Below are 13,122 nucleotides of genomic sequence, written 5' to 3'. Positions count from 1 at the left end.
ACAGACAGGAGGGAGGGAGAAAGACAGGGTGAGAAATGGCAGTGTGAGAGAGAACTATAGATCAGCTGCCTCAGGCACACACCCCAACTGGGGACAGAACCCGCAACCTAGGCCTGTGCCCTGACTGGGGATTGAACCAGCGACCTTTTGGTTTGCAGGAAGATACCCAACCAACTGAGCCACGCTGGCCAGGGCAGAAGCACCATTATTTTATGAACCATGGGGGCGAAACCACGGTCAAACCATAGCACTACAGTGATTGTTAACACACACCCTGGCGCCTGTGCCCTTCACTCTACTGTGTGGCAGCACGCAGCGCTGCCCAAGCCACTTCATGGACACTTGGGTCTAGATGGCAGCTGGCATTGTGACTGCTTCCCTTAGAGTCATGTCCCTAAACGCTTGCAAAATTTCAACTGCCTTCAGTCCCAAGTGGGCCCAATAACTGACCTTTGAAGTCCTGTTGTCTACAACACTCCAGATACAAACTTCTGTTTCTCAGTAGCGAAGTGTGTTCAGGTGTGCATGCGTGCTCAGGCATCGGGCTGCTGCCTAGCTCGCAGAGGCGCTGGAATGGCTAGAGAGGGCTACCAGGAATGTCACCTACGTCGGGCTACAGAACTGGTCCGAAGAGGCCAGCAGTTCTCACCGGCGCCAAACACGCGGTGCTGCGGCTCCGGCTTTGGACCTGCTCCCAGCACCACCTCCACGGCTGCTTGTGCTTGAGCATCGCTTCAATGCTGCTGCTGCTGCTGCGTCCGAGCTCCCGCTGCTCCACCGCCTCTTCACGCACTGCCCCGGGCAGGGAAGTGTCTCGTTCGCAGCAGCAGCTCAGCACGCGCTTGAGCTCCAGTCATGAGGGAGGCTGGACCGCCAGATACCTGGCCTGGCCAGCAGCTGCGGTAGAAGGCAAGTCCTGCTGCCCTCGGCCTCACTGTGTGGGGATTCCCCGGTTATAGGGAAATGGTAGCTTCCTACTGGCTCCAAAGAATGGCAAAGACCCGCTATACCCCTGCATAGCTCAACTCTCCCTTCTGCTCAAGACAGAACACCAGGAATTGTCCTGGATTCTCCTCTTCACTTAGACCATCAGCAGATAGTCGGCTTTGTCTCCAAAATGTAGTCTTGAATCCATTCTCTTTTCGTCCCTTGTGTTAATAGGTTAGTACTGTTACCCATTTCACTGGGTTCCTGTCACAGCCTCTTGTCTTCCCAAGTCTACGCTTCCGCCCTTCAAATCCGTATATGTTCTCTGAAGCAGCAAGAGAGTGTTTCTTCGTAAATCCCCTGATAAAACCTAGCTTTAGCCCTCACCCATGTGGCTCAGTTGGTTGGGCATACATAGTCCCACAAAGCCAAAGGTCGCCGGTTCAATTCCAAGTCAGGGCACATGCCTGGGTTGTGGGTTCAGTCCCTGGTTGGGGGTGTGTATGAGAAGCAACTGATCTATGTTTCTTACATCACTGTTTTTCCCCCTCTTTTTCACCTTCTCTTCCCCTCTCTCTAAAAATAAATAAATAAAATCTTTTAAAAATGTACTCATTTAAAAAAGCTTATGTGCTTTAAAGCCTTCAATGGCTTTTTTTTTAAACTTAGAATAAAGCTAAAGTCCCTATTTGGTCTCTAAGGAGAGTGACCTTACATCCCATTTTACACAGGGTATGATTTTTGAGAGAGCCTCCTGTATTCTCAGAAACATGTGGTCTGGCCAATAAGTTCCTGTTACTTTCCCCGTAAGGCCCTATGCCCCTGCCCCTCCCCTCTGCACACTAAATGCCATTCACACTTGTCTTCTCTTGGCTCTTCTCTGTACTTCGGGGCCTTTGCAGGTTCTGTTCCCTCTCCCTGGTACACTTTTCCTCCCGTTTCCCAGCAGAGGTTTCTGCTTGTTATCCTTCAACTCCCAGCTTAGCGGGGACCTCTGAGCCTCCTTTCCTGAGCTCTCCATCCAACCAGCTCCCTCCTGCGCTCTGAGGTTCCGTTGCTCTGTCTGCTTGTTCCATCTCCGTCTCACTCATCAGAGTGGAAGCTCCCTGAGGGTCTGGATGGTACGTTTCAGTCATTGCCGTGCCCCAGGGCCCGACAGGGAACCTGGCATCTGATGGCACCCTCAATAAAGAATTTGTTAAACAAACAAGTAGAGGAACTTCACGCCCTGACCCCTGACAAGGATGAGGCATCATGCTGACCTGTCCTCTTTCGCCTGCCTCGCAGTGAACTTGGCAGTAGTTGGTGTCGTGTTAGCCTGGTCGTCAGTTTCTCCTTCTGGATCACGAGCCCCGAGAACGGGCACGTCTCTCTGGCTGTGCTTGGAGCAGGGCAGTTCAACAGGCAGGGGTCTGTCGGGCCTTCTGCAGGGTCACCTGCCTGGGGGCTGGGGAGCAGGGGGCCCTCGGGGAGGGCAGGGACTTCACAGTGGGTGCTGCGCGCAGTGGGACGACAGGCCTCGCCTTTCTCTTCAGCACAGTTTCCCTTGACTTTCCCTGCTTCACTGTCAGCCTGCCTCTTAGAGGCTTCTTGAAAACCCCAGGGAAATCTGGACACATCCAGAGCCCAGGGCCTCAGCAAGGCAAATGGCAGAGCTGGGAGCAAGGCCCCCGGATCCCGGGGAGGAGCTGGAGAAGGGGCAGGGAGGAACTTCCAGCTACCAGCCTAACTTGATTCTGTGTTGTCTTTAGATACAAACCCCATCTCCATGGAAATGCCTACGACAAAGGATCTAGGAACAGCTGCACAGTCCAGTGGCCCTCTGGGGACTGTAACCATAGCCCCGCCAAGTACAAAAAACTCCACAGAACCCCATGGCTCAGGCGTCTCCAGTACCACTGTGCGAGACCAGAAGGGTGTTCAAGGTTCAGGCCAGATTATTCAACCAACCCCGACGACTGTCCCAATTCTCTCGACAAAGCCAGCAACCATAACCAGCCAGGATAGAAAGAATGATACAGCTCCAGCAGGAATCCCAAGTAGCCACAAAGTAGTTGCTACAGAAACCACAGCCGTTACGGGAGGAAGTCAGACGACTCCTCCACCTCCGCCTGCGGTTAACAGCACGGGCACCCCTCCTGCCAGTCCTTCCTCGCCCGCGCCAACAGGCTCTCGACAAGTGTCTTTGAGCCCCACTGCTCTGAATGCCTCAGGGAGCTCACCCACAGGACCCCCACCCCCACCGTCAAGGAGTCCAGACATGACGACGACGAGCCACACCACATCTCAGGGGACGACTAACACACCCAGTGAGTGATGCCTTTGATTTTCAAACAAGAGGGACCTTTGACATGCTTAGAATCTATATAGTGGCTCAGCTGGAAGATGGAGATTCCGGCCGAGGGTTAAAGGCTGTTGAATACACTCCACCTGTATTCCGCCCGCTTCCTGTTTCCACGCGGAGCAGAAGCCCACGGGGCTGTGCGTCCTGGGGGGGGAGGGGCCAGCGGCACGCCCTGCCCCGGCGGGCACGTGAACCAGCCCGCGGTCTCTTCGTGGGCGGGATGCTGGGAGGTCGCAGCGGCGGGGTGTTACTAATTCTCCCGTGAGATTGATGGCTGTCTGCCATAAAAACACACTTGGGTTTTACCCATACATGATGCAGTACACATACATATAAGACACATGTAATGTGCACATGACTGATACAGATGTTCACTGACAGGGCTTACCCTTCCTCTAGGGGGTGCACCCTGATCTTTTCTGTTCCATTCCACTCCCCCCACCCTCTTTAAAGGGCTGGTCTGGTCTAACCCAGGAAATTACTGTCAGAACTCACTGATGGGTCACGAGCCATGTCGGGTCTATCGAATCAGGGTTTCCTCAAGCAAACCTGAGACCCTGCGTTTTCTTGACCTCCCCAGGCAGTCCGGGTGCATACTGAGGTTCACAGACTCCGCCGCTCCAGAGCAGGGCGGTTGGGTCCTGCTGCAAGAGCAAGAGCTCTGAGCTGGAGAGACCAGGGTTCCAATCCCATCTCTGCCACTTGTGAGCATGTGACATTAGGCAGATGGTCATGCCACCATGAACTTCAGTTTTCTTGTTTATAAAGCAGGGAGAATTATGATACCTTCCTCCTGGCATTGTCATGAGGATTAAATAAGAAAGTACCTTTGGGACCTGGCAGGTGTGGCTCAGTGGATTGAGTTGCCAGTTCGATTCCCAGTCAGGGCACATGCCTGGGCTGTGGGCCAGGTCCCCAGTAGGGGGCGCGTGAGAAGCAACCACACATTGATGTTTCTCACCCTCTCTTTTTCCCTCCTTTCCCCTCTCTCTAAAAATAAGTAAATAAAATCTTTTTTTAAAAAGTACCTTTGGAACACTTCCGACAGTCCCTCCAGGAAGTCGGCACCTCACTTGATGCTAGCTATCGCTGCTGATGGCACGGTCACTGCCGCAGGCTCATCCAGTCTGGCCCATCCTGCAATTTGTTACAGGAATTGGCCTCTTCGGCCTTATCTTCCTCATGGGCCGCTTACTCCAGTTTGCAGTGTAGGTCGGGGATAAGACCAAACAACTGAGGAAACTAAGTGCAGGAAGACTGGCCTTTTTCTCCTAGAGGTACCACTCCTCCTTTCTCACTGCCTCTGTTTTCCCAGCCGTAGCCCCATCGGTTACCTCAGCCGGAAATCAACAGACCTACGCCAAGACACCAGCTGTGACTGGGTCCACTCACACCGTTGCTGGAACCACTTCCTCTGTCCCTGGGGTCTCTCCCTCCATCGCTGGGACCCTGCTGCCCACAGTCTCTCCATCAGGACCCGTGACCCCGCCTACTGTCAGACCCACGAGCTCCAGCACTCGCTTGGCTCCAACTGCCCCCCAAGACTCCAACATCCCTTTTTCTACCTCAACTCTTAAGGATAAGATGGTAATTCTAGTGGGGGATGGGACAGCGAGTGAGCTCAGGCTCCGATGCAAGGGGCTCTGTCTGGGAAGAGTGTTTCTGTTCTTCTCTTCAGCCTGGGGCCCCTGGCTAGGGTGGGAAGGACCAGTCATCCAACCATTCTAACCCTAACCCCTGGCCCCCCCACCCCAGATTCTGGTTTAGACAGCCCGATAGCCCAGTAACACACGTGGCTCTGAAACCCTGGCCCAGCCCGGCCCCTGGTCACCAGGAACTCCTTTTATATCTCATTCGCCCAGGGGGAGGGAGGGAGGAGTCAAAGATGAGGTCCCCTCAGCCTGAGCCTGAACCCTAATCCCAGTGGCTTCTTGCAGATTAAGTGTGAGCCTCCCAAAAGGCTGAACGAGACGATGCTCATCCTGAACGTCACGAAAACCGACCTGTGTGTGAGTACCTCGCTAGCCTAAGTCCCACCCTGATGTCCACCTCCAAAAGGGTGGAAGGGAATGAAGGGTTCCTTTGCAGAAGGGGCTGAGAGATGCGCTGGCTTCCCTGGTCTCGTTTCGTCCCAGTAGGAGGTAGCGCCTGCCCACCTTGTAGAGGGACCAAGCCAGAGTGGGACTTCTCTAACTGGAGCTGCACCCGCACGGCTGCTGCAGGGCCCGAAGCACCAGGTCTCCTGGGCTTTCTAGGGAACGTGGTCACTTGCTCTGAGAGTGTAGGGACCTCATCCTTAGTTCTTGTTGGCCTCTAGCTCAGGGTGACTTTGAGTCTATCTCTTTGGGCTTTAGAGGCCTCAATTAAAAAAAAGAGTCTTGCCCCAACCCATGTGGCTCAGTTGGTTGCAGTGTTGTCCTATAGACCCAAGGGTTTGTGGGTTCGATTCCTGGTCAGGGCACAAGCCTGGGTTGCAGTTTTGGTCCCCAGTTGGGGTGTGTGCGAGAGGTAACTGATCAATCTTTCTTTCCCTTTGTCTCCCCCTTCCCCTCTCTCTAAAATCAATAAGCATGTCCTCAGGCAAGGATAATTTTTTTTTATTAAATGAGAGGCTTGGTCTGCTAAACTCTCTCCGTTCTCATTGGTTTTGTTTCCTGGCCCATGGCTTCAGTGGAAGAAGAGCACGGAGGGAACCCTCCCCTCATCTGAGAAGGCAGAGCTCCTGAGCATCAGAGAGCCATTGCCAACAGTTGTTCTTCTACTTGGGGTGGGGTGTGTGTGTGTGTGTGTGTTGGGGTGCAGGTCTCAGTGTGCATGTGAATACATGTTTTTGCATAAAAACGAGAGTGTAGCAGTGTGTGCCTTCACACTGCCAGTCTCTGAGACTTAGGGTTTTCCTCAGTGAATGGCTAAGCTCTGTGAGTGCAGGTGATGGACGGCTCACTGCTGCCCTCTCGTGGTCAGTTCCTATTTTCACTAACACCGGTAAGAACTAAACAGAACATTGGTTTCTAAGGATGGAGAACTTGGCTTTTACGGCGCTTTAATGGCCTGTATTTTCTGCAGTGGTTTCCTTGTGGGTGTCCATGTTGCTGGTATTTCCCAAGTGAATTTTACAAAAGCATACCTACAGACCAGAGTTTTCAAAGGGAGCAAGCAGTGTCCCTCTAAGGTTGAGCTCATTGGAGCAGGCAGGGTCCGCCATTGACACCTTCCCCCAGGCCCTCTTTTTGGCTAAAACTCGGCAGGTTGTGTCTTTGGGTGTGAGAAGCATTTTTTCTCTCTCCTATAAAAGGAAGGCGGAAAGCCCTGGGTCCCTACCTGGGGCCAGGCTGGGGAATTAGTAAGCCTAAGGAAATTCCAGGTGGAACCCCAACAGATGGTGCAGGGTGGGGGCAGGTGGGGAGGGCTCTGAAATAAGCCAGACCCCAAGGGTCCTTTTCTTCATCTTGGTCCCTTATTCCAAACTCGGGCCAGGGGAACGTCAGCCCTCTGGATACCTCTGGGTGGCAGGGCGGGGTTGGGTAAAAGCTGCCCACACTCAGCTTCTTCCCCCTTCCCCCCAAAGCCATGTCAGCCCAGCTCTTTTTGCTTAGAAATATAGAAAGCTTCCTCCCAAGACATCCCCCGGGGCATCTCCAAGATACCCCCACACCCCCCAGTCAGTGGCGGCCCGGCCTCCCTTCCTGTCGTCCCGCTTTTGGTGTCAGAGGGTCTGAGCCTAGGGGACAGCACGCGTGTGCACTGCAGGACAGGTCACCTTGAGCAGAGAGCCGCGCGTCCTCTCCCGAGGCCTCTGAGCTGGGCCTCAAGGCTGGAGAGAGGTCCCCAGAGACCTGGTCTTCCCCGCGGGCACTGCCTCCTCTAGCCCCTTCTAGGGAGAGAGGTAATAAAGGGCATTAGATCGTGACCCTTTAAAAGCTTTGTGGGAGGAAAGGGTGCTACAGCAAAAGGTATTGTCGGCCATAGAAAGGATACACAGGGAGAGGGGGCTGGGGCAGAGGTTGGCATGGGGCCTGGGGGGCAGGGGCAGGCCCTGGAGAACAGCACAGGAGTCGTGACTCCTGGCAGGCTTGGGAGTGGCCCCAGTGCAAGCTGGAGAGGGGAAGAGGTTCGTGCTGGGAACATCGTCCTCCCGGCCTTGGCCCCGAAGGGCAGCCCCACCAGCCTAGGCCACGGGGGAGTCACCTGCGATCTCCCACAACAGGCAGGGAGCCCTTCGGATGACAAGCTGGCCGAACTGCTGTGCCGAGCAGCAAAAGCCAACTTCGACCCAAGTCGAGATCAGTGCTGCATATGGTTGGTCCCGGCTTCAGACGTCCAGGCGGTGGCAATCAAGGAGATCACTGTCCAGAGTGAGTTGGGGACAAGGAGGGGCTGAGCCCTTCGTGGGGAGGGAACGGGGCAGGGGTGACAGTTCGGGAGCCGTGGAGATGGGTCACCGCTGGCGCTCCCTCAGTTTCCTACCAATTGAATTGCCAAGCCATTTCCCCTCCCGAGGCCCGCCCAGACACACCACTCAGAGGGCGAAGACACAGCATGTCCCCCTGTTGGGGCCCAGTCTCTGTCCCGTCCCAGATCACTCTGAGCTAGAGCGCTGACGCATCATCTCCCCCTCCCCCACAGCAAAGCTCCTTCCCAAGGACATGTACGAACTGCTGAAGGACAAATGGGACGACCTCAAGGAGGTAAGGTGGCCCCCCCGACCATGTGCTGGAACAGATGGGTCAGGAGCCTGTCCCTCGGGAGTCCCCGGTCACTTTGCTCCACAGTGTCTCTCTCGTGGTAGATGAACCTCTAATTTGCAAGCATCTAGAAGACAGGAGGACATGGGCGGGACAGCAGGGCAGTGTCCTGAGCCCCACCGATCCCCAGGCGGAATGATACATGGGAGTTCAGGGACAGGGTGACTGGAACCTGCTTGCCTCTCTCTTTGCTGGCCAGGTGGGCGTCAGTAACATGCAGCTGGGGGACCAGGGGCCGCCGGAGGAGACTGAGGACCGGTTCAGCATGCCCCTCATCATCACCATCGTCTGCATGGCGTCCTTCCTGCTCCTCGTGGCGGCCCTCTATGGCTGCTGCCACCAACGCCTGTCTCACAGGAAGGACCAGGTAAGGGTTTCGTTCTTCTGGCCAGGGAGGCAGACCAACCCACCAGGTGACTGTCACCCAACCTAGAGCAAAGTCAACGGGCCATGGACCCATGGACCCATGGACCCAGGCAGACATCAGCCGTCGTCGCAGAAACAGACACCGGCCTGGCGGGAGGGGAGCGCGTGGGCTTCGGGAGTCAGAAAGACTTGGTTTGGGCCCTAGCTCTGCCTCTCTCGTCACCTGTGTGACCTTGAGCAAGTCATACAATCCCTGAGCATCAGGGTCCTCATCTGCATCGTGGGGAGAAGACCCACCTTGCCGAGCTGCTCCGAGGAGTCGCTGACGTCAGTGGGCGTAAGCGCCCCCGTCTAGCCAGGAGGAGTTCCTTCGCCCACCTGACTACAGTTCTCCTCCTTACGCTTCCCCCCAGACTCAACCCTGGTTCTCGACCCTGGCTGTGCACTGTGGGGGCTCTAAAAACATCCCCATGCCCGGCAGCTCCGCACTGCAATGGAGTGCAGTCTCCGGGTCAGTGTGTTGGTCAAAAGCTTCCCAGGTGACTCGCCTGTGCTCCCAGCTTGTATCATAAAGACAGAGAGAAAGCACGGTCCCCAGACAGCCCCTGTCTGCAGCAGTGGTGTCTGTGTGCTCTGCTGTACCCGGCATGCTCGGGCTTGGAGAGGCCCTGGGCCGCCGTCCGGATAACGTGTTCTTGCCGTCCCTTCCAGTTCGGTACAGCGGGGTGAGGCCGGGGCCTGGAGAGGAAGGTTCATGGAGAGGGAATGGAGGGAAGAGTGTGAAGGACTCTGGAGAACAAAGTCCATTTGCTCTGACTCCATGTCTTTGCCAGCAGAGTGACGGTGAGGGGAGCTGGGAATTTTAGGAAGCCCTCATCTCCAGCCCGCCCCAAAGCAGGCCAGTAGACAGGAGCATTGACTGCTCGTATGAGCCAAACTGGGGTGCCTGTGCTACCTGGAGACTAATAGTCCCCACAGATGACCTTTTCTCCTTGGCTCATCCTCCCCACTCCAGCAACGACTCACAGAGGAGCTGCAGACGGTGGAGAATGGGTACCATGACAACCCAACGCTGGAAGTGATGGAGACCTCCTCAGAGATGCAGGAGAAAAAGGTGGTCAACCTTAACGGGGAGCTGGGGGACAGCTGGATCGTCCCCCTGGACAACCTGATGAAGGATGACCTAGATGAGGAGGAAGACACCCACCTCTAATCAGGTCTGCTGGCGGCCGCCGACAGTGCCACGAGCTCCGGACCGAACCACCTCAAGTGCCGACTGGACCAGGGAGGAAAGTCCTCCCCATCTGAGGAAAAGACTGGGGTGGGGGCTGAGCAGACTCAGAGGGACCTGCCTCCCAATCCCCACAGGGCCTTAATTTTTCCCTTTTTGAGCTGAACAAATCACACTCTGTCTAGATTCCTCTTGTAGCATAACCCACTAGTGCCTGAGCTCAGAGCTGCTGAAGAGGAGAGAAAGAGAAAGTAAAGAAAGAGCCATCTAAGGGACTTTAGAGGTCACCTGGTAGAATCCCTCCCTCCCATAGATGAGATGACCGGGGCCGGAGGAGAGTGAGGTCAAGGTCACACAGCTACACGGCGACAGAGTCAGAGTGAACACAAAGGTTCCTTCTTCCGTCCAGTGCTCATTCCCACCTCGCCACCCCACTCTGGTCACTTGCGCTCTCCCTGCGGAGCTGCCGTGGGCAGCAGGGAGGCTGCCAGTCTGCGGATGGGATAGAAGGGGGAGCCGGGCCAGGTCCTGTCTCGGTGGGATCCGATTACTTGAAAGTGTAGGGCCCAGGTTCAGTCTCCTACCCCAGCCTCCACTGGCAGGGTTCCCGCCCCTTTGCTCTCCCCCCTCCCTTCGCTCAGTTTTTACTCCCGTTCTGTCTCAGGGCCCTGGAGCTAACACAAGTCATTCCTGACCTTGAACCCCTTGTTCTGACTTCTGATTTCTTGGCATTTGCTTAGTGAGATTGGGACTTCGTCCACACAAGACCCCCGGGGAACAAGGTCTGCTTAGGGTTCTGTCCACAGGTGAGCCGCAGGGGAAGCCCTTCCTCCCGGGGTGCATCCTGGCCCGTCGCCCGAGGTGCTCCTATTAGGGCCCCCCCAAGTGTTCCCTTGGCCTCCCACGGGCACTGGGGACTGAAACCCACAGCAGCTACTGAAGGCAAACGGCTCCTATTTGGTCTGTGTCCTGCTCATCCAATGGGGGTGGGACCCAGGCCAGGGAGCCCCGCCCCCCGAGGGCCAGCGTGAACCAGCAGCCAGGACCCCCAGCGGTAGGGAGGTGTGCCAAGAGACAATCGGTAGAAACAGCCAGAAAGGACGGGCTTTACTGTTTCACGGGAAATTCGGGGACTTTTCAAGTTGCTGAGAGTTTTGTTATTTTGATGTAGTTGTTTGTTTGTTTGCTTGTTTGTTTGTGTTTTAAATCCAGCCCTCTACTGCCAAAGGCCAAAGCTCAAATGACAGGGAGACTTTCGTTTAGGTCATGTCTCTGATTGCAAGTCTCCGGGGCCACAAGGCAAGAAAGGCCTGGAATGTTCAGTGTGCGTTTTAAGGTGCACACAGGGCCGCCCCGGGGACTGGCTGTCTGTCTGTCCCCAGCAACCTTACTGTTCTGCCACGGAACCGTGTCCTCTTCTCTGTAGTCCTGCAGTTTCTGGCGGCATCTCAGGGAAAGAAAATAGCGCCTGTTTCTCAGTAGAGCACATGGAGGGGGCTCAGCAGCTAGCAGCCGTGTGTGCGGTGGGCACCTGAGGACTGGACGTGGTGAGGTTTAATCTGGTTTTCTGAGAAGGGAGAATCCTGTGTGGAATTTTGGACTTTGCCCAAGGTCTCTTGTTCCTGGGCATACATTTCCTGGAACCAAACGAGGAAGATGGGCAGAACTGCTTAGGAGAATGAAAATGGCCATTTCTGGGCAAAAAGCCCGAAGTCCAAAACCAAGAGGCAGGCCCAGGCTGCGACAGCTCTGATGAAATAGGCTCCCTGCTTTGGGATAGGTTCTTAAAAAAGGGGGGGGGGATGGGGAGGAGCTCAGGGGAAAGATGGATGTCCTTCCCCAGCTGCCTGATTCTTTCTTCATTGCGTTTAGCCCTTTGGCCTTGGAGTTCACGTTGGCCCCAGTGAATTTCCCAACAGCTAGAGAGATGCTAGGCTAACAAGGATCCCAAAGCATTCGCCCTGTGTCTCCAGTATGTAGAGGCTGGCGGGGGGGAGAAGGGCGGTAGTTTGCGGGGAAAGAGAGGGAACCTTGTCATGCTGGGAAAAGGTCTGATTTCTTCCTTCTTGCCCAGTGTTTGGTTCATGCCACCCAGCGGGTTTCCATCACGACCCCTAGGGGAGAGGCCAGAAGGATTCTACCGCTTCGCTGATTCTGGGTCCTGCTTCACCAGCCAGGCCCTTGGACAGAGACAGCAAATACGTCTCTGAAAATTGACCCCCGGCCACGCCCCGAAGGCCTGTTGGGGAGAGAGATGACACCTGGCAGGGATTAGCGAGTGACAGTTACCCTGGGTGGAGAGCTGGTTCGGAGGTTCCTTCAACTGGTGCATCCAAACTGTGTTGCTCCAGCCTCTCAGGGCGACTGCAGAACTGTCAACTGTCGAAGGCCGTACAGCCGTGCGTCCGTAAGGGCCACGTTCTTCCCGGCTCTGCACTGGGCTCTGACTGCTGGCTGGCAGTGCAGACTCGGGGGCGGGGGGGCGGGGGGGGGGAACAACCAGAACTCCTCACGACTTCAGACAAGTTGTACTGCAGGGAGATTGTGAACTCTTGACTTCAGTGACACACTGGTTTCCGTAAGCTGCAGAAAAGGCCAGCACGACTGGGACGATCGGACAAGCCCAGGGGAGGCGCGCCGTCCTGCGTGTGGGAGCGAAGCCGCAGTGCTTAGGGAGGTCCTGGCATCGTCGGGCGGAACACGGGTGCAGTCTAGATGCAGGCTCCCTGTCCCCCTCGTGACAAGGAGAGCTGGCAGAAACTTTCTCGAGACCACTCCTGAGCTTTACCCTCTTTTTTTTTTTGACAATATGCTGGAGAAACTTTGAACGACAAGTTTAAGCTGACCCATATATTCCTATTTTTATGGTTATGTAAATAAAATGGCCACATGTTGTTTGTCCACCCAGCACGGCTTTAAATGAATATATTTTGGAAAAATATTTGTTAGATCTACAGCTGGCTTTTTTCTTTTCTCTGAACAGGAATGTAAATGTCTATTTTCCTAGAAATGACAAGTTTTTGTTTGATTTTTCTTTAACGAAAAAAAAAAATGAAATACAAGACAGGCTGATGACACAGTATTTGTTGAGCTCATCAGGCAGCGTTCATTCAAATGCGACCCTCACGCCCTCCCCAGCAGGGTCCCAGCCTGTCCCAGTCAGGGTGGCAGGCGGTGAGCCCTGGTGGGAAAGCGACGCCCGGGTCACTGGGAGGGAGTCTCAGAGACCTGGAGACCTCCTCCAGTTTTTTGTTGTGTTGTGGTTTTTAACAGAAGCCCAGAAAGATACAGGGACTCGGCCCAAATCACACGGTTAGTGATGGGAACGGGATGAAACCTGGGCTGGCAGACTAGGGCTGTGTGCCTCTGCTCTTTGTATTGTTATTTTTATTCTGAGAAGGAGTACATTAAGACCTGCTAGTTGGCCACAGGCATCATTAGCACGATAGAACAAAGGACAGAATTCCCTGCTCAGACCGCATCCCGCTGGGGCACGAGCGTGGGGAGGA

The 13,122-nt window shown here is 55.1% G+C and overlaps 1 protein-coding gene across 1 annotated transcript; it reads left to right on the top strand.

The window, feature by feature from the left end:
- Positions 1-2,688: 2,688 nt before the first annotated feature.
- On the top strand, positions 2,689-10,358 carry PODXL (podocalyxin like). Its single transcript, XM_028525214.2, has 7 exons — positions 2,689-3,236; positions 4,587-4,858; positions 5,209-5,280; positions 7,479-7,626; positions 7,898-7,959; positions 8,216-8,383; positions 9,398-10,358. The coding sequence occupies exons 1-7, from the start codon at positions 2,696-2,698 to the stop codon at positions 9,593-9,595; spliced, it is 1,461 nt and encodes a 486-aa protein (XP_028381015.2). The 5' UTR covers positions 2,689-2,695; the 3' UTR covers positions 9,596-10,358.
- The last annotated feature ends 2,764 nt before the right edge of the window (positions 10,359-13,122 follow it).

This window comes from Phyllostomus discolor, chromosome 10 (assembly GCF_004126475.2).
Source record: "Phyllostomus discolor isolate MPI-MPIP mPhyDis1 chromosome 10, mPhyDis1.pri.v3, whole genome shotgun sequence".
Lineage (NCBI taxonomy): Eukaryota > Metazoa > Chordata > Mammalia > Chiroptera > Phyllostomidae > Phyllostomus > Phyllostomus discolor.
This window is presented reverse-complemented; position numbering and strand designations above follow the sequence as displayed.